This window comes from Opisthorchis viverrini (assembly GCF_000715545.1).
Source record: "Opisthorchis viverrini unplaced genomic scaffold opera_v5_302, whole genome shotgun sequence".
Classification (NCBI taxonomy): domain Eukaryota; kingdom Metazoa; phylum Platyhelminthes; class Trematoda; order Opisthorchiida; family Opisthorchiidae; genus Opisthorchis; species Opisthorchis viverrini.
Window position 1 is genome coordinate 505,389 of NW_008751962.1, and position 20,554 is coordinate 525,942.

A 20,554-nucleotide genomic window follows, 5' to 3' on the forward strand; every position below is an offset into this window, starting at 1 on the left:
ACAAACGAGAGATTCCGTTGAGTCTCTCGTGAAAACCAAATTGATTTGCAAATGGATGTATTTCTCGAAATTCAGAGATATCCCTTTTACGCAAGCGTAATAAAACAAGTGACCTACCTTCGGTATAGAAGACTACCTTGACGTCGAGGAAAACATGAATAATTGGTGAAGTGATTCATGCACCCAAATCAATTTGGTTTTCACAAGAGAATCTCTCAACTGTGTGCAGCGAAGCCCTACATGCTGTTCTTGGATTTCGCCTCAAGTACCGGGGTTAGATGTAGTATTATTGATGTCAGCAGCTAAATTATGAGAGGTGTGGTTGGACGTTACACTGGACAACAGGCTAACGTGGGCAGTCTGAAAACATGACGAAGCCTCAAACAGATATCCCACATATCGATTATTATAAGAAACACCGGTGAAAACTACCTTGTTAAACATTCCCTTCACTACAGGCAGTCACAAGGATGGTCCAAGTGGTTAGAGCGCGAATTTGCTGACATGAAGTCCGTGATTCAAACCCAACCTCTGCCTCTCGACTTCCCCTGTCTAGGCTTGGTCAACCTGGCAGTATTCCAGCCCTCGTGCAACCTTCGGCTGGCATGGCAGTTAGGTACCGAAAGGATGCTACAGCTGAGCGATTTTTTGCATAAAACATGCCGAATCCTGTGTTCGTAGTGATAACAATGCTGCGGGTGCTACAGCTGAACGATTTTTTGCATAAAACAGGCCGAATCCTGTGTTCGTAGTGATAACAATGCTGCCAGGTGTGAACAGGACACCAAACTGCAACTAAAATTTGAAATAAAAACTTACTAAATAGGTGAAGCACGCCCATTTTGATCTGTGCAATCTCTGGCAACGCTTTTTTGATATCGTCAGTAATGTAGTGACAGCCTCGCGAATGACGCTTCAGAGAAATAGTGCGCTGGAGCCAATAATTGCCAACAGAAAAGGCCATCTGAAAGGGTAAAAGAAAGAAGGATGACTACGGGGATCGCATTCGAATGAAATGATTTCGTTGGATAGGCAGATCCCGCTCGCGATGCTGGTTAGTTGGGTTAGCTATTCGCAAGCGGTGTACAATGAGGAGCGGATGTTTGTTTCCCACAAACTATCCAGCGAACCGACTTTCTTTCACTACGATGCGTAACACCCAGAAACCTCAAGTCATACGCTTTCGTACTCCGGTCGAATTTTTTGCTCCCGTAACACCTGATTTAATAGTACCCACTAGCGTTCAGCAGTAGCACCCTTCCGGTGCCTAGCTGCCATGCCACCCGAAGTTTGCACGAGGGCTGGGATACTGCCAGGTTGACCAAGCCTAGACAGGGGAAGTCGAGAGGCGGAGGTCAGATTCGAACCACGAACCTTCCGGTCAGTAAATTTGCGCGCTAACCATTTGGGCCATCTCGCCCTAGTAGTAACCACTAAGCCACCAGAAAAACCAGCTAAGCTGTATGATGAGCATGGCACCGACTCTCTATTCCCCGCCCGAAACATATGACCCTTGACCTCCATCAGTTCTCATAGGTCCTTGCATCATTGAAGTACGTGATCTCCGCATAATTCAGACTTTTGTCGTGGTGTAACAGTGCGTTAACACTAGAAAAAATGAATATGATACTCAAGGTTAAACACTTCCAAAAGTACGCACCGCTTCCGAAAAAATATTGTTCTTTCAAGTTGCGTACTGAGATCTGTCATCTAAAAGAGCATAAAAACGGGGCTCAAACTGAGCCATTCTCAGAAAAATACAATCTCCGGCTCATATCTGGGCTTGAGTTCAACGCTTCTCTCGATTGACCTACCAATTGATATGTCATACATACTTTACACACTCACACAAAGGGAAATAACTAAAAACGGTTTCATTCCTAATTGTAGAAAAGTAGACATTTGTATGCTTCATTCTTCATGTGAAGTGCGGAAAAATTCTTGCTTTCAAACGCTACGACCTATTTCAGGTCGTTGGGACTTTGGTCAGTTTCAACATACTACGTCTAAGCATTCAGTTCAGAGCTTTTTGTTTTAGCTAACTAACGTGCGGAGTTGCTGAACTCAAGATTTTTACTCAAAACGCTGTAACAGTACTTCATACAGTTTGACGATTGTTTAAATGAATGAAGTGGTCAGTGTGATAACATTTGGGAAGACATACAATATTCGATTGCTACTCATCGGAAATTACTTTTAATCAGTAGGGTCATGCATACAAGGTAAATTTTGAATGGAAATTGAGGAATACCAACATTTTTCTGGGACGCCTTTAAGGATGGCACTTGATGGGGGCCACAATATCGTGAAAGATGTCCCATGGGAGTACGTTCCATCGTCCTGATATTGAGTGGTAATCGTACATACGTCCATTTCTTCACAAAGTTTGCGTGAGTTACGCACAGTAGGTGGAAAATAAAGACTGAAACAGAGAACTTCCTTGCGGGTAACTGACATTCCTGTACCACCTGCCCAGTAAACACGCCACCGGTAACAAGAGGTGGCAAATAGGGGTGGCATGCTACACTTGCCACCGGTGGCTAAAAGTGGCAAACGAGAGATTCAGCTGGGTTCCAGGTGTCTCTCGAAAGAACCAAATTAGTTTGCAAGTGAGTGTATATTCGGTAACTGTATTCAGTTCGCTAATTTCGTGCAATTTGGCTTCAAGTAGAACATAAGGTTGACGGAAACTCGGGGACTGCGCCTACCTGATGAGCCCCAAAAATGGCGAAACCGGTCGTGGGCTGTCGACAGATTTTCAGCGACCTTACGAGTAGTACATTACAAAGATACCGAATACACCTTTGTACGAATGAAAGTACCAACACTGGTACTACCTGCTAACGACCAGTCGGTAAGGAGATCGTCCAACCTCACATTCACATGGACAGACCAGATTCAGACAGTGTGGCCATGGGAACTTCAAGACTCATAGAGTTCAAGCTGTATCCATCCGGTTCTCCTTTAGGCATGCGAAATACGTAGGGCCATGAAAAGACAAGAACTGTCGGTTAAGTGTTTTCGCTACTTTCCGTTTCCTTTCGAACGAAGCCGTGATGTGAAAACACTGCCTACAATAATCTGACACTACCGGCACTAGTGATTGGGACACGTACTGCGCAAGCGACCTATGGAACTATGGGAGCACGTAAAGTCATCGTCAGCATACTCAGCCTTGCAGTTTAGGGGCCAATAATGCGTTCAAACTGAGCTCTGAAGTGGATTGTGCAAACTCAGTGAGCCAGGCTCGTACGTGAGGCATGCAAGCATTTCATTAGCCACGGTACGATGGGATATTGAACGCCTATGCCATCGGGCGATTAGATTCCGTATGGTGGTCGAACTATTTTCGAAAGCAGATATTTCAGACATTCGCCAGTCACGACGAATAAAGAAAACCTATTATCACTTTTTATAGGACAAGAGATGTTGTCAAGGGGAACTTGGCGAAACGGTACCCTACGAGCGTTTGTTTGCGCTGAAAAAGTACGCCTGTGTAGACCGGAAATCCTTACAAATCATGGCTCAACTGATTTATTTATGTTGAGTTAGTTTCGGAACATAGTAGACTGCGGTATGATTTATCAACATAACGGTGACAGTGGTTCAAAGTCAAGAACAGAGCCTAGCATCGTTCAGTTCGGTGTCTAGCTGCCATGCTACCTGGAGGAAGCACAAGGGCTGGAGTATTGCCAGGTCATCGAGAGGCAGAGGTCGGATTCGAACCAAGGACCTTCCGGTCAGTAAATTTGCGCTCTAATCACTGAGCGTAGCAATCCCCCTGGTTCTCGCCGAAATCTTTGTGAAGTATTCAGAACAGATTTCAGTGTAAATCGGGAGTATCTCGGTGCTGTACAGATGACATCTTTCTCGACGATGAGTCCCAGATCCGAAAAGGGTGCGAGAACATGGTGGCTATAGCTTCCAAGGTGTTCTCTGATTTGTTGCGCGCGTGTCAGCAGACTTGACATAGTAATGAGACTTCAGTATTGCCATTGTTGCGACGGAAATGTTAAAATTAGCTGCTTCATTCCGGTCTACAATTATGGATGAAAAACCGACCGCACTAACATCACAATAGATACTTTTTTCAAAGATCCCGTAATCGCGTTGGTCAAACGACCAAGAATAGGTGCAAAACTGAAAGTTCTCACCGCACCATAGGAACTTGATGGGTTCTTGGGAAAGCGTTATAGGTACGCGACAAATCACCAAACACCAATATAAAGTTCGACCAAAGAACCATCGGATCCTAATCACGATGCTGTTTCGTGCAATGCGCAGCTACCTACCCCCCCCCCCTAATCATCGGTGAACGAAACTGTGGCAGCTACAACCAGTGTACGACGAGTACGCGGTTCTTACAGCTGACAATGATGATGATGATGACGATGCTGTTTGGTCATGATATCACGATCAAACTGGTGGAAAATCGGAAACTCGAGTTACGTACGCAAACTCACATTAAGAGTGACAGTTCGGTTCCTGAACAGAAGCAAAAATCTATCGCGAAGTTATCTGATTGGGACCAATTTTCAATGCCTTGGTTCTGAATACTCATATTTCCCGTAAAAAACTCGCGTGGATGGTGCTTTGCATAAAACGCCAAGTAAAACAATTCATTGCAACTCTAGGGCCCTGCGAAACAGGAAAGTTTCATAAAGCAGATGGATGTGTCAAGCGCTTGTTCGGATCGACCTAAATTCGGACCGTAGATTAAAGAATATTGTATGAGTTCCCATTCTTCAAAACCTGTGAGATTCTAGAAACGATGGTGTTCCATAGGTAGCACAAACACAAGCAGTGCTGCATGACCTTGAGCTTGCACAATACTCATTTGAAATCTTCCGAATCTCGCCAGTCAAAAACCAATGTTTTGAAGGACACTGCTGCGATAGTACAGGACTAATATACAAGGACAGTGAAATACCTAAGGGTGTACAGTGTTCTGACTACACAAACTCCAAGCGACTGCCCAAAAGAGCATAGAGCGACTTCATGACTGGTATGTTATAGAATATAACAATAAAATGGTTGAACACTGGGTGCTAGATGGACCAAGTGGTCCGTGAACCGGAAGGTCCGTGGTTCAAACCCGACCTCCTTGTCTAGGCTTGGGCAACCCGGCAATATTCCAGCCCTCGTGCCTCCTTCGTGTGGCATGGCAGCTACGCACCGAAAGAGTGGTAAAGTTGAACGATGAACACTGTCAGCTAAAAGTGTTCAGCATTAACTTCCGTACACTCCAGCCAATATGGAATCGCATTATCCTATGGTAGCTAGACCATAGCGGCGAGTGGGAGTACTCAGGTTTTGCAGTCCGTCACAGAATGACGCAAGACATTCTTACCAGTGACATTACTCTGAATCCGATTCATCATCAATAACAGCATGACATCAACGATCAACAGTGGTGCTTCGCTGCCGTACAACCATGATTTATTTGAAAACCATAGTGCGAAGAAAAGAGCAAAGGTGGACAGAGAAGGGACTGCTACCACAATCATTCCGAGGTACCTGCCTCTCCAGACACTCATTTAGGCAATCTGACAACAAGAACTCCACTGACATCGGTTGGCAGCCATATCTTGTAGTGTCTCCAACCAGGCACAGTGAAGATCACGCGGTCCCCATCCTGGAAGGCGAGTAGCGCCGACAGCACCCAAGCGTTTCGTGAATACAATCACACCCCTCTGTCAGGACAAGGGTTGGCCGCCTATCCGATTGGGGCATGGAAAACAGCACTTTCTTCGGCATATGCAACACACGTCCCGACCAACATAGCTTCTGGTGCTGGACACATTCTTCAATGGAAGTACCCGTTGCACAACCGAAAACACGCTTTCTGTCTGCTTCATTACGGATTGACCGACACCAACCCACACGAGCTATGTCCAGCACCTGGAGACATCTCAGTTCCGCTGCTCGAACACGCCAAGTCTCACATCCATACAACAAAACAGCCCGTACTGTAGCTTGAAACATACGTCCCTTGAGATTCCGGGGTATACCACTTTGACACCATAGGTTAGCAAGCGAGATCCGGGCCTTGCAGATTCGTACATTGACCTCATCTGTCATACTACAATCAGAACTAATACAACTTCCAAGTCCATGAAAGTCTCCACAGCTTCTAGGATCTCTCCCTGGATTGTAATTGTCACATTTAGTGACTGCATGTGCAGGAGTACTAACTTGCATACTCTCAGAATCCGACTATTCTTCTATCTATGATTCCAGGCCAAAACAAAATGGCTGGGCATTTTGTTGGACTTAAATCCCTAAATTAGTGACACGTTCACTGTGCCAAAAACAAGTCTTAATTACGACCGTTGAAACAAAGAACACCAGATCCATCTGAATGACAGTTGGCAAGTCTCCTGAGAGCGTAGAATAAAAAAAACCGTTCAGCGGTAACACTCTTTNGTGCCTAGCTTCATGCCACCCGGAGGAAGCATGAGGGCTGGGATACTGCCAGGTTGACCAAGCCTAGACATGGCAAAGGTCCGGTTCGAACCACAGACCTTCGGGTCAGTAAATTCGCGCTGTAACTACTTGGGCCATCTCGCCCTAAGAGCGTTCAACAGGCACTTTAATTTTGAGGCTAAAACGGACGAAATTGTAAAGAATGGTCACATGGCACACGAAAACCTCTTGAACATAGTTGACAGTTTCCAGTGAATAGGACCGATTCCCTAGTGTTTTCCCTGAAACACTTTGGAAAGAGCTGCACCAAACAACATTAAACACGGAGATTGGCTTAACGGCGGTGCCGCATTGTGAGAGAGCTTCGTCACACCAATAGCTCACCACAAATCCGCAAAAGCACGGCACACAAACCAGAATATCTCCTCAATAAGACAAGAGTGTATTGAAAATAATGTGGCAAAAGGCATCTGGGATTTCCGAAATCTGAGTGTGGTAAAATATGGTTCTGAGAAGCAAATTATGGGGAAATGATTCATTCAATTTTCGTCAGGCGGTCCCTGAGACATTCCGGGGTTCGGAAGAAAGAGAATGAGTCATGCGTCGAAGCGGACATGGACTGGGAGGGTTCCCTGAGGGACTTGGGTGAAAGCAATAAAGTGTTGGATAAAAGTGAACTTTTCAGGTTCAATTCATAGTTTGGACAATCAAACTCTGTTTGGAGATCGCGTGGTGATGATGGGAGATGAAATGCATGCGCCAGGTGTGCAGCAACATCATGATCGGATACAGATTTATCAGGTGATGGTGGCGATGCGCCCATAGCACTGAGGGTGGGTGAAAATAAAACGGAATACAAGATTATCGAGCAAGCTACGTGACAACTGTGGCCACAAGACACAAGATATAGCTAAATAACACCGCAATCTTGCGGATTTGCGACCACCCTATACATATGGTTGTAATAATCTTCCTTTGTCTCCACAAAGAGTTGTCTCGAACTGCCATGCTCTTTGATGTACTGCAGTAGGCGGACCAGGAAGCTAAGGACCGATATACAGGTAGTTCTCCCGCTTGCAGTACACAACACGCCGATCGATTAAAAGGTGTAATATAATACCGAACAGCATCTTGGATTCTACGGCTACCAGAACGGTGCCATGATAACGTTTCTGTGCTCTGCCGATGACAGGAATCACAGTTAAAAAGTAACACTGGACCGGTATTTTAAATATTTTGTAGCCAGAATACCTGTATATTGAAGTCTGAAGAAATATACAGAAGCTGACGGCTGACTGCGTGCTGAAATAGCGGAAACGTAAAGTTCGAGCGTCTACACATGAACCAGTTTAGACTGTTAGCTGGATTTTGGTTCATGGGATCATGCTCGAACACGTTTCATCAACTAATCCTCAGAATCTCACATTCGTTAAAAGCCACCTTCGTAAAATCAGGAGGGAATAGACGAAATACGTCCATCCGTGTTCACTGGTCCACTTCATTAAAGTACAAGTTGATCTGTTCGACGCATTGTCCCTATCCACATCGCCAATTCGTGAAATGGGCTGCTCCAAGAGTGACTAGCTCATAGCCACTTCCTCCATAATCGATTTTTCAGAACTGCTCCAAAGTTCACCAAATCTGTCAATTAAGGGGATGGATTGCCTTTAAGGATTTTCTATACAGCTTGTGAAAGTCAGGTGGTAGCAGATAGTTTAAGAGATGAGCTTCATTGGACTGCTTATTCAAACCACACAGAGCAAAAGTGGAGTAACGTTTTCCTTCGAAATTCTCACCAATTGGCTCCTGATCCTACCGGCTTATCCCAATCCCTACTTCAAAAGCCAGGAATAATATAGTAAAGCTAAAAACGCCCTTGAGATAGCAGCTAAACAATGTAAAGAAGTCAACGCAGGACCAAAATATTCAGTTTGAGATAGCCTACCTTGGGAATTCATCCTCAGCCTCTGAGCTCGAATCCCATATGGGAGGTGGCTTCGGCTCTAATGGCTTTGTGATCAAATTTAACCGCCGGAATAGATCAGTCAGACTAGCCTGCTCTGACGCGGTTGGATCAGACTTTGATGTGACTTTTGTTGGCTTCTTCCGCGAGACTTTAGCTGACTCGGAGTTGAAACGTTCGACAAGATATGGATAGGACTGCTGGAATTCGACAGCAGGAACGGGGAAAGTGTAGACCTCGGTAAGTTCCATATTGTGTTCTTTGTTATCAGACTGAGCGAGATTTACGGAACGGCCTGAAAGACCACCTTTCCGAGTCCAGCAATCAAAACCTGTCCGGAGTGAAAAGCAGAGAGCAAAAAGATTACCTTGAGAAATTGAGGATAACCAAAGTCTCATATAGTTCACCTAGTCAGTCGGTGAGATGAGGACTAATGGCCACGAAAGAGTACTCACGCAGATCTCTTCGGCAAGATACACGACCTACGGCGCCATGAACTTTGTAGTACTTTTCAGGTTAGAAATATCTGTTAACTTAAAAAATCATGTAGTTAGCCGGAGCTGCTATGGCAGTAGGTTGACACATTAGACGCACAGGTGAGAACACTCCTACTAACCTGAATAGTTTGTTGACTATTGAGCACTCACCACCATTAACGATAGCCAATAGCTAACACCATCCAAAGAGCTGTAGCAACGAAACTAACAAAAATGCAAAGACAACGAACAAACAACAAGCACAAAAGGTAAGGGAACAATGACCCTCCACATTCGTTCGTTCATCTGTACTGCCATACCACCCGAACATTGCACGAAAGCTGAGATACTGCCGGGTTGCTCAAGCCTAAACAGGGGAAGCCGAGAGACAGAGGTCGGGTTCGAACCACGGACCTTCCGTTCAGTAAATTCGCGCTCTAACCACTTGGACCATCTCGCCACCTTTCGCATTCAGGAACTAAGCAGCAAACGCTCATAAGTAGACTAAACTCACCCATCCGATTCCATTCCACTTCGAAGCAGGGGACGAAGTTCACCGTGCGCCGCTTCACCACTCTATAGGGGGAGAAATCAGGGGCTGAATCAAAATGGGATACTGAGGGTGGAGCGCGGGCCTTAAAATGCTGTTTATGGCAATAGAACCTTCCCTACTGAATTTCCAGCCATCGTGTTTGGCGAACTACCAGAGCCATTGGACGGCATAATGAGGAAGATGGACAGCGTTAGCTGACGGTAGTGCTGTATCATTTTCTTATTTTTATGAGTACCATTACGTCTTACCAGTAAAGTTCGCTTGATTGCAACGGTTTTCCGCGCCTAATCCATATAACACCCGAAACAGGAATGCAATCTAGAGAAAAATTCGAACGACATTAAGTGCTCTCCGCAAATCCAAGCGACCAGCACAGATAAGTCCGTGCAAGTATGCGTTGCCCCATCGATCCTAGTACAAAAACACTGGCACAGATGTAGTTGTGTCAAACGGAAAGCGGAAAGTAAATGTATTGAGGTACTCGAACCGAGATGGATTGGGCAACGGTATACGCGGCGGCTATAAATGGCATTAATCCAAGAATCTTGACAAGTTGGAAACCTCTCAGCTGTAGCATCCTTTCGATGCCTAGCTGCCCTGCCACCCGAAGGTTGCACGAGGGCTGGGATACTGCCGGTTCGCCCAAACCTAGACAGAGGAAGTCGAGAGGCAGAGGTCGGGTTCGAACCACGGACCCTCAGGTCAGTAAATTCGCGCCCTAACCACTTGGGCCATCTCGCCACCCTTGATAAATTAAACACTACAAAGTACTGATGACTTTAAACAGTTTTCCTCTAATTAGACGAGGACGCTTAGTAACATGGCAATTACACCGTCTAGGCAGAGAGAAGGTGTGAATCCCAGTTTATCATAGCTAATCGGAAAGGGAATTGCGTTACAATAAATCACTTAACCTAATGGTGGCTAAGACAAGAGTAACTGGCCTGAAAAACAAATGTCCTTTATAGTAGCCGCCACGAACGGCAGCCAGAGGCTAGGTCCACACAGACTGAGATCAGACTCGGATTGAAGCAGCAGATATCGTACGGTAAACTAAATCCAAACCCTTACAAATATGAGATGACGGTGCCGATCCAGAATCTCAGCTGCCGTCCAAGACGGTATGGATACGGTACAAGTTTCTAAAACTCATCTTCGTGTTAGTCGAAGAAGTAGCTATTGCAACGGTTGCATGAGACGTGGGATACTGGAGTAGCGTTCTTCAACCATCGAGAAGAATAGTGTTCAGGATGCACCTTAGATATCAATGGCAGACACATCTCGAGCTTTCTGATGTCTTGTACGCGAAATAGCCAAGGAATTTGGAGTATTGCTGCTTTGAACACACGAATCGCCGTCCGTGCGCGGATCTTACTTCTTTATACGGCCATCGTGATTTCTATGAAGGTCAGTCTTGCTTTACGGATGCGTAGGTCAACATCCTCTATAGCTTATCCACTAGATGCAATGATAGGACACAAGTAGCATTAAGCACCTCGTGCCAATAAGTTGGTCGAACTGCATTCCAACTGTATTGTCTCCAGAGAGCAGTCACCTGAAAGGCGGATGATGTAAAACATAGCAACTCTCAAATTTTATCCACTGTGTGAGGTAGGGAGCGATTCTGAGCCATAATTCGCAGAACCGAGGGGCCCACTTACACAACGTTTGCAGAAGCTTCGGTAGCGCGACAGATTCACGGTGACTAACTTGATGATCCTCTGAGAGTAGACATTTGACAGTGCAATTCTTTCTAAGCAGTTTGTAATCCGTCTTCTAGAAAACATCAGCAGACGCTAACAACAGCTACCGACTTTTAACGCCGGGGTTTTTTTGTGTAGTTGTAAGTTCGTTAACGTTTGGATTCTACCTGATGTCGAAGGCTCATTTTGTTGATACCAACTACTGCACGGCAAGACACAAACGCGTAAGGGTATGGCTTACTTCCTGGGAATAAGTGTTACAGCATCGTCTATTGATTGTGTCATGGGAATCGAAGCCTCCAACCGGGGGTGACGCATATCCCACATGGCAAGCACTGGTAAGAGGTGATGCAGACTGTAATCGGGATCCCAGTCCAACTGGGCGGAACAGAAGGCAACAAGTGCCCTTGGGTTCGGTCGCAACCATGTAGACACAAACTCAGATGACGGGAGTGACCACATTCGCTCTTCAGCACTGGCGAGAAATTCGACCATAATCTGAAAAAAACGAACAGCATTAAATTGGAACAGGCCATCAGAGGACGTGAGATATTCCAGTAGATGGTCTCCTGGTTTCAGTACCACGTGCGGGGTGGGAAAAACGTAGCCTGGAGCAGCGAAATACAGCTGAGTTGTCAAAGCCAAGGCTTGCAATAGCCGTAGGTTCACTTCGAAGAATACCATCGCTTGGTCCGGAATGTCTGCTGCATTAATTTTATACTACTTACCGCATTCAAGTAGTTAAACCATTAGGACAAATACTTATTCGCCCGGAACGTATTCGCAAGTGGCCACTACTCGCAATTTGTAAACGGCCCATTCCCGATCGACTCACGGATTGAAACCACTCAAAAGATAGGCCAAGCGTAAAATCGTTACATGGACCATGGATATCCTCATGGATAAGGCTCAAACCAACGAGCGGTCGTAATCCAATAGGTTAGAATACTGAGTATCAAGTGAGTTGCAACTCGAACGCTGGCTGGGTCGTTTGTTTCTATCGTTAAGAGCACAACTTACTGGCATCCTGGTAACCCTGTGAAGCTATCGACAATATTTGAAAAATAAGGAAGCAAGGAAGTTAGGAGCGGGAGAGATTAACCGACGAAACCGATCACAGAGAAACGGAGCGGATGTGGATCTTAGGCAAATATACAGTACAGGTAGGTACATTACTTACATACCCGGAATTAAGTAAGAACACAGTAATACCCGAAGCACATAAGATGTAAACCCTGCCAGATGTGTGACCAACAAATGCATGTGACAAAATAGAAAAGTAAAGCAGTGCGCCTGTTGGTGTTAATATATTGGCATAGCCAGCTAAAAGTGAGTCAACCGGTTCATGTGAGTCCGTGACACAAGGCAGCTCCATTGTGAAGTAAAGTAAAGAAATTAACCATTTGAAGAACCAGACTGCAATCGAAACAAATGCGTGCCTCCAAAATCGTCCCCTTGACATAGAAGTTTGCTCTTCATAAGCTTCCTCGGGAGTTGAGTAGTACATAGCCAAGGCGCCACCGACCAGAGAGTACGGTTGATTCTAAGTACGATACATTCGGTGTTACGTGGAGGCTCGGATATCGTAAAACCTAATTCGGTGAGACACAGCTACTCAACATCAACTCAATGTCGATCGAGTTCAAAGACTGAACTGAATTTGAGTGAAGTATATCATGATATCGGACCACTTATCTGGATGAACTGAGGTAGGTGCTGGTGAGCTGCGTTTGGCCGAATGGATGGATTAGTTGATGAGGTATAACCCAGTGAGCAATTGTTTAAAGGTCACAAAATAAGACACAGAACCACAGAGGACAGCAAGAAACTAGATAAAAAATGGAAAGTCACCCAGTGGAGCTAAGCCAAATAATACCGCATAAGGCAGCCTACCTCATCCACGGGGCACTGTTGAAAAGTATCGATGATCTTCGTCCACAATCGGAGCAATTTAGGGTCCAGGTTACGAAGAAATGAATGGGCTTCGACAACTTCTGTCTGACCAACTTGTCTCCCAGTTTTTATGCAGTTCAAGAGGTCACGTAACTTTTCCGAATTCAAGCACCTCAGAGAGCTCACGACACGTTGTATTCCAGCTTGGCCAATCCCTACGGTTCCCGTGGGCCAGTAGTCACAGCCAAGAATGATTCCCAGAAACACCAACAAGAATCGGTCCATGGATAACTCTTTATGGATACGACTGGACCGATAAACGTATACGCTGGGATCCTAAAGAACGAAGCAATGAAGGAGGCTATGACAAAGCAGGCAGATCATTCAGTTTTCATAAGGCGAGCAACAGTACTGAGAAGATACACAACAACTAAAGCAAAGAAGATCCTTCAAACTGCTGATACTTAACTGGTGATAACGCTATGTCGAATACCGATAAAGTATAAACGGACCACGTAGATCAGGTTCTGCTTAACCGACGAGGTCTGCTGAGAAGATACACAACAACTAAAGCAAACAAGATCCTTCAAACTGCTGGTACTTGACTGGTGATAACGCTATGTTGAATACCGACAAAGTATAAACAGACCACGTAGATCAGGTTTTGCTTAACCGACGAGGTCAGGTGCAGCGGGAATCCGGTTGATCAGTTGACTTCTTGCTAAGCGGTCATCACGACAGAAATGGTGTGAATAGAAGTGGAAGTAGATGAGGAGGATGAACAGCATGTCTCAAAATATGTCTACACATCAGCATCTAGACTTGTTTCCTTATCTCCTACAATCAAACGGGCAGGAAGAGAACTGTGGACACACTCGATCGGGGTATTCTGGGAGCTCAGGAGGAGAAGGTGCCTGATGAAGTACTTCAGCACTTCTTATTGGTCCACCGAATCAACGTTCACATACCCCTGAACAAAGGCGGCTCCTTCAGAAGTCAGAATTTCTGATTGATGTATCCTGCCCCAGCTCTGGTGGACATCGACTTCAGCCACTCTGAGTTTCCTCCTGAATACCTCGAAGCTTACGAGTGCGTCTGTGGCACATAACTTTTACTGGGACCAAAGATGTCGACCGCAACCTGGGATGTCACATGAAGTCCTGGCAGCCACACGTGCATGACGCCGAAGTTACGAAAAGAAACATTCCCCGAAAGGGAAATGCTGAGAGACGCTTGCCCTCGGATACTGGGCCAAACCAGTTCCGAAAAAATCACTTGTCTGTCGGAAAATGCCAGCCAATGAACCTGTCACATTTGCGAGCGATTTCATGCTGTTTTTTGACAGCGTGCTAGTTTGACTCGAGATGATCAAGGTACTCGTGTGAAGACAGTATTTCATTTTAATTTGAAGAACCAACTCAGGTGCAAGCACCGATTCGTTCAAGCAGATGTGGTCCAGTTCAGCTGTTTCACCCACTGTGAGGTTTGAATGCTTCGCGCAGGTCAGGTATCACTTACACGTTTCCTGGTTGTTGATCAGGTGGCTGTTGATCTGTTCACCAAGCTTGGCTTTCAAACGTTTCGCCACCATACGAGGAGACATCATCAGTGCGCATGAGCACAACTACTAAACTCACCCGAACTAGTAGTGTTTCGGCACATTCCACGTTTCATCAGGCAGGCTATTCGATCAACAGAGTTAAACCTGGGATAAATTGGGAAGTTATCCCTTTTGGCGAAAAGCTTCCCTTCAGCTGAACACGTGTCACGCATGGCTGCATAAAGGTGCATCTTCAAATGAAATCAGCTCATGCCACAAACAATACCTCTAAATGGTACATGACATTATTGGTAGAGTCAGGTATAGCGTACCAGGTACCTCATAAAATGCACTGAAGGCAGTGGTTCTCACAGTAGTGAAGAACACTCTCCAGTGGGTGGTTCGCGATGAACCATGTCACAACCTCGTTCGGTTGTCAGATCAATCCAGATGCCGTCTATCTAGGAGACTGAGGCGTGCACTGGCTATGTAGTCCAGGGTGATAATCCGTTCTAACGCAGGTTTTTTTCGCGATCGGGACCTTACAATAACGCCAAAAAATACACATAGGCCAGTAAATCGCTGGTGTCCACACAAAGATGGGTTTCTCACTCAGAGTACGTTGGACGTAATATCAAAGTTCGGGTATGTTGACCTCTTCATTGAAATTCTGCCTCGACTCTGTCATGTCAGCTAGTGTGTACTTTCAGATCGTTTTTGTTGCGGATAACTAAAATCGGCCGAATTGATCGTCCAAGCGTCTGGCCAAGCGGAGCTATTTGTTAAAAAGTATGCGGTTCATCACTGGGTTATCATGGAAACACCGCACAGGTGGATCCACAAGATGAGCTTTACACACTTTCCAAGGTAGCATTTATTCGAACACATTGAACTCGATCAACAGGGTATGCCTAAGAAGTTTGTGAACATACTTCACATACTTCAATGCGTATGAGTGTATGGTGAGTTCTCTGAAAGTTCCCCTGCAAAAAGCGGTGTTCGACAAGGATGTATACTCTCTCCGTTCTTGCCAAACTTTATCACTGATGAAGGTCTTCAAAACCCTGGTGCTCAAATCATTGCTGGTGAGAACCTTGTCAATCCGGAGTACGCAGACGACATTGTTTCATTCCTTGAAGACCAAGGCAAAGCACAAGCCCTGTTGAATAGACTGTCGACCACCATACGATCCTTGGGCACAAAATTTGGACCACCAAGGTGCAAGGTCGTGCTTCAGAACGTAAAGTCCATGAAAACACTTCTTGCAACTCAAGGAGAATCATAGGAGGTTGTGGAGGGCTTCAAATACCCCAGCTCTGACAGAAGTGTGTGCGATGAAGTCAGTGCAAGAATCTTAAAGGTTCAAATCAATTTTGTTGATTTGCGTCACTTGTGGCGTCAAAAAGGCATATCACTGGTTCTCAAGGGTCACTTGGAACAGGCTAGAGTTGTGTATTTGGAACACATGATATCTGCGGGCAGATGAGGTGAGGCGTCCTCAGGTGTGTCATCTGCTGGTATCAACAAATTCGTAACGAGTTAGACAGGAAATGGATATCTGGCTGTGCGGTGGGTGCTCAGCTTGCAGAAAACATCCAGCGCCATCAACTGCGATCGCTCGGCAATGTTCCATACATGCCGAGAAGGTAACGCAAGTGGCTACATTTTCTCTATAATGATTGACTTGCTGTCATCAGGCAACACGCAACATGCAAACAGAGTTATGAGATGAGAAAGGGTACAGTAAGCTGGTCCGAGGGGATCGACTGAAGCATGTACTGGACTTACTTCGGTGTACCGCAAGGACCATCTAGTGCGACGAGGCTGGATCACATATTCAGTAGAGAGGTCGAGTAAGACATCTGCCTAAACTTCCGTAAGAACATGCTCACTAGCCACCGGCATCGGTTCCGGAAACGACCATGTTTGTCCACTGGCAAAAGTCCAATAAGAGCAAAATGAACAAAGCAGGGAAAGGCGATAGAGCTTGCTAGAATGCACCCGTCGGATGTACAAATAGTTCCTCTAAGTACACGGCTGAATTGCACGTGGAAAGTGACAATAAAGACGCTGACAAAAACCAACATCAGGCGCTATGACAAAACAGCACGGCATCGACCGTGAATGCAACGAAGAAACTGCACCACTCACTCTACTGTTCATGGTAAAATGTCGGTACACCGTGGTCGCGCCGTAGAGGAATGCGTCGCCGTCGTTGGTGATGCAGGCATCCACTCGCTAGTCAAGTAAGAAAGGGGAGACAAAATGTTGAACAGACACTGTTATTTTGGAATAGTCAAACCCTGTCACTGCGTAGACGATTACACAGAAAAACGCTCGATCAAGCTAGCTCTACAAAGCTGAATATATTCTGTCAACCAGAACGAAGCTGCTCGATGAACAAAACCAACCGCCACGCACTGATGACTTCACCTCGGTTGGTGATGAAACGTTTGCAACCAAATTGCCCAGTTCATCGAACAAGCCAACGACCAGCAAAGATATAACCTGTTCAAAAGTTTGTGTGTGAGATACTTTGGGAGGATTGCCAGCTAGCAGATTAGTAATAAGTGCTAATTGGTGGGTGGCTTTAAGGATGAAACGCCGACAACAAAATTAATCATTCCTAAAAAAAGTTTGACTTGTTAAACAGATGAAGGCAAAGAAAAGGTGAGGATGGCGTCAAGTTTATCGGTGACGGGTGAAATCCCTGTCTCATTTATAGTATGTCCCGAAAAATTCAACAAGGGCAAACCGAAGATGCACTTTTGAATGACGACGCCATATTCGTTTAAACGGGTAAACAAAGTAAACTAATTAGCGAAATACACTCATTTGCAAGCTAATTTGTTTTTTCGATAGACTCACCTGGAGGCCAGCTGAATCTCTCGTTTGTGATGTTCTCTGGCGATGTTCCAGGTGAGTCTCTCGAAAAACCAAATCAGTTTGCAAATGAGTGTATATCCGCTAATTTCGTGTAATTTGGTTTCAAGTAAAACATCAGGTTGACGGGAACCCAGGGACTGCGCTTACCTGATGAGCCCCAAAAAGGGCGAACCCGGTCGTGGACTGTCGGCGAATTTTCAGCAACCTTATGAGTAGTGCACTACAAATATACCAAGTATACTAATGTTTTAATAGCTACTCGGGTGTGAAACTAGTAACCAAGATATCATTGAGATAAGCGAAAACAAAAGGTAGACCGCGGAATACTTGGTCTACGAAAAAATCAAAGCTTTCTGCTGCATTACGAAGACCGAATGGCACGCGTAGAAATTCAAATAACCCATAACGTGTATTCAGGTATCTCTGTGGGAAGGTTAGAGTGCCACGGGCACATTTGTTCCCAGTGGCTGCACTTGCGACACCAGGAAGCGGGAGAGGCAGTCAAACACTGGGGGCGATGGAGTGTTCAGTTGGTTCGGGAACTCGGTAGTGATGGCTTATACGTACGAGCGCCACCAACCACGCGATTGAGCCATTTCTCCGAGTTGAATCCCGAGGTCCCCCTCCAGGGAGGCGGCAGTTTTCGACCCAAGTGCGTTCACTGGTTACAGTTTCCGCACTTCGTTGCCCGGAGATAGACTGGGACCTCTTGGACGCTCTACTCAGCACAGGGCTGAGCGAAAGTAGCTCTGCGAGGTAAACGGTCATCGGGTATGTGGAGTACACGTCGTAATAAGCGTGAGCAATTCATTTATCTTGGAAGAGTTCCTTTTTTCCAGAACCATTTGGCGTACATCAACACTACTAATTCGATGTTCCCCGCAAACCTGACCAATGCTTTTGAGATACCGACGGTCGAACACTAACATCATTTATATATCATATGAGCGTACAGACCGTGTCTTTCATCCATGAAGCGGTATGGATCACACTGCCCTTGACAGAAAGACTGACGTCACATCAGCACCCTGGGTATCGGAGGTTGGCAAAGGCTGCCCTGGGTTGAAAAGGAAAGGCGAGAAAGGGTAACCCTATCTTACACCACTAGAAGTGGTAAACTCAGGCGATAGCTTGTCGTATAATCGTATCTGTTCACAGGAGTTCGCATACAGTGCCCTCATAAGGCCCGTGAACCTGATCATTCATGTCGCTAGCAAACACAACGATGCCTGAACTTTTAGCCCGTTGTAAAAGAGCACCTAGGACGTCATAGAAACCGTCTTCGGCACGTTTAGACCTACTGTCCACCGGGGCATAAGCAGTGTGCCACGGAGCTCAGTTTCTCGAGATTCTGTCATAGAAGTTGCCAAACGAACCGCGCAGAAGCGACTGTGAACCAGTATCCAAACACACATGCACAGTCGGAACTTGGAAGAGAGTGAGGGAGAAGTCAGTTCGATCACCGTAATTGCGTCCAGTATCCTTATTTCTGACACAGCATACATCAACGCAGAGGTAATCCAACGTACAAGCAAGATCCGTCTGTTATCCTGCTTGCTTCAGTGTGCGAACATTGAAGGTGGCTAATTAGACGGACTTTCGGGGTTTGAGAACTGATTCCGAAATGTTTAGGGTTGTTACTGAAGTTGGATGACAAAAACTGCAGCTGAGCGTGGTGCACGACGGAAGCGATCAGTCATAAAGCTGGGACTTGTGGAGCGAGTACTCAAATTGGAGTGGTGCAGGGTAGAAGAGGGGATACGTGAAACTGTAAGAAAGGAGGCGTCAGCAACAGCATGTTTCCGCTTACCTGCCTAGTCGTATGAAGCAAGTAGTGCGACCCCCTGCTGGTACCATCACTCGACGGCTGATGTGGCATGAGATTTTTAGCTGTACGTGGGCTGGGGGTGCTGCCAGGGAGCCAGACCCAGAAAAAAATCCGAGTGTACGAATTAGGACGAGGTGTACGTCGGCCGGTTTTAAGTCATTCAGGTTAGGTAACAGAGATCGTGGAATGTTCGGAAGGAACTCACTAGGTACAATGATCTTCTTAGAAGGCAGTAGGGGGAACACCCACGAGACGGGTGGAATGGTTCTCTCGAGATGAGAATTCCGTTCAACTGTGAACCCAGTCATCTGGAGACTGATTAATGTCGGACATGAGCCTAAAAGCTGAGAATTTTCTAGCGCAAAGTTCAGGACGAAAGGGGTAAAACACCAAGGGTTTCTTTTCATGAGTGATCTAAAACTGTCAGAACTGAGAGCATCTCTGACAGCGAATGGATTAAATCGAATGATGGTACCTTTGTACTTCGGGTTGTTGTCAATAAACAAGTGCATAAATGTCATTTCATGTGGTCTACATAAGTAGCAGACGAAATAACTCAGTGGTCAAGGCGTCCGCTTACGGGCAAAAGGTCAATGGCTCGAAACCAACCCAAGCATCTCGACTGCTCCTGTCTAGGCTTGGGCAACCTGGCAGTATCCCAGTCATCGTACCTTCTTCCGTTGACATGGTAGGTAGGCACCGGAAGGGCACTACAGCTGAACGATTTATTTTATTCTTCACCCACTTCAAGCTGACGTTGGTTATCCAGATGGACTGGGTGAGTGTTTGGTGATGTAGACACTCCGAACTTTCCTAAGAACCTACTACCCCATCTTGTTTCTACTTTTAGCAGTAGCGTTCGTCACTGGCGCCAAAAGAATTGACCCATTGGTGCTGATCAGACTGCACTGGACAACATCAAATGCAGGCAGAGCTAGGATGGGAAGGAGACTGATGTCTACCCCTACGGGGTAACTAGAATAAGGCACATTGATTTCAAAAGTTCGACAGCACAGTGACTTACTTTAGAAGAGTTTAGCAAAGCACACATTGCTTCGGCTTCGCCAGGACTTTGTACACAGGGAACACCCAAGGCTTGGAGCAGAGTACGACACTGAAAAGGGGATACACAACAGTGAACTAACAGTAATGAGTAGTTAGCATGTTGAAAAGATCATTTCATTTCAATTATTTCCTCAGGTGCGTTGGCTTAAAATCACGGAAGAATTTTGACTGAAAATCAAGCAATCGCTTTTCATCGATGTAAAAGCATGATTATATATATA

General features: G+C 45.7%; 3 protein-coding genes across 3 annotated transcripts in view; 2 read left to right on the forward strand and 1 right to left on the reverse strand.

The window, feature by feature from the left end:
* Positions 1-1,015: 1,015 nt before the first annotated feature.
* T265_09791 (hypothetical protein) lies at positions 1,016-5,203 on the forward strand (the record flags this gene model as incomplete). Its single annotated transcript, XM_009175965.1, has 2 exons — positions 1,016-1,101; positions 5,053-5,203. The coding sequence occupies 2 exons, from the start codon at positions 1,016-1,018 to the stop codon at positions 5,201-5,203; spliced, it is 237 nt and encodes a 78-aa protein (XP_009174229.1).
* T265_09790 (hypothetical protein) lies at positions 1,089-5,279 on the forward strand (the record flags this gene model as incomplete). Its single annotated transcript, XM_009175964.1, is given in 4 exon segments — positions 1,089-1,211; positions 1,231-1,384; positions 3,603-3,743; positions 5,113-5,279. 4 exon segments carry the CDS (start codon positions 1,089-1,091, stop codon positions 5,277-5,279), a joined length of 585 nt encoding a protein of 194 aa, XP_009174228.1.
* Positions 5,280-6,891: 1,612 nt separating this feature from the next.
* The window catches only part of T265_09792 (hypothetical protein), a gene marked incomplete at both ends in the record, with an annotated part of 24,177 nt that continues 10,514 nt past the window's right edge, over positions 6,892-20,554 (reverse strand). Inside the window, 6 exons of the mRNA XM_009175966.1 lie at positions 6,892-7,253; positions 8,372-8,684; positions 9,380-9,441; positions 11,363-11,619; positions 13,015-13,350; positions 20,293-20,382. Coding sequence (XP_009174230.1) covers positions 6,962-7,253; positions 8,372-8,684; positions 9,380-9,441; positions 11,363-11,619; positions 13,015-13,350; positions 20,293-20,382 — 1,350 coding nt within the window. The remainder of the gene's footprint in view (positions 7,254-8,371; positions 8,685-9,379; positions 9,442-11,362; positions 11,620-13,014; positions 13,351-20,292; positions 20,383-20,554) is intronic.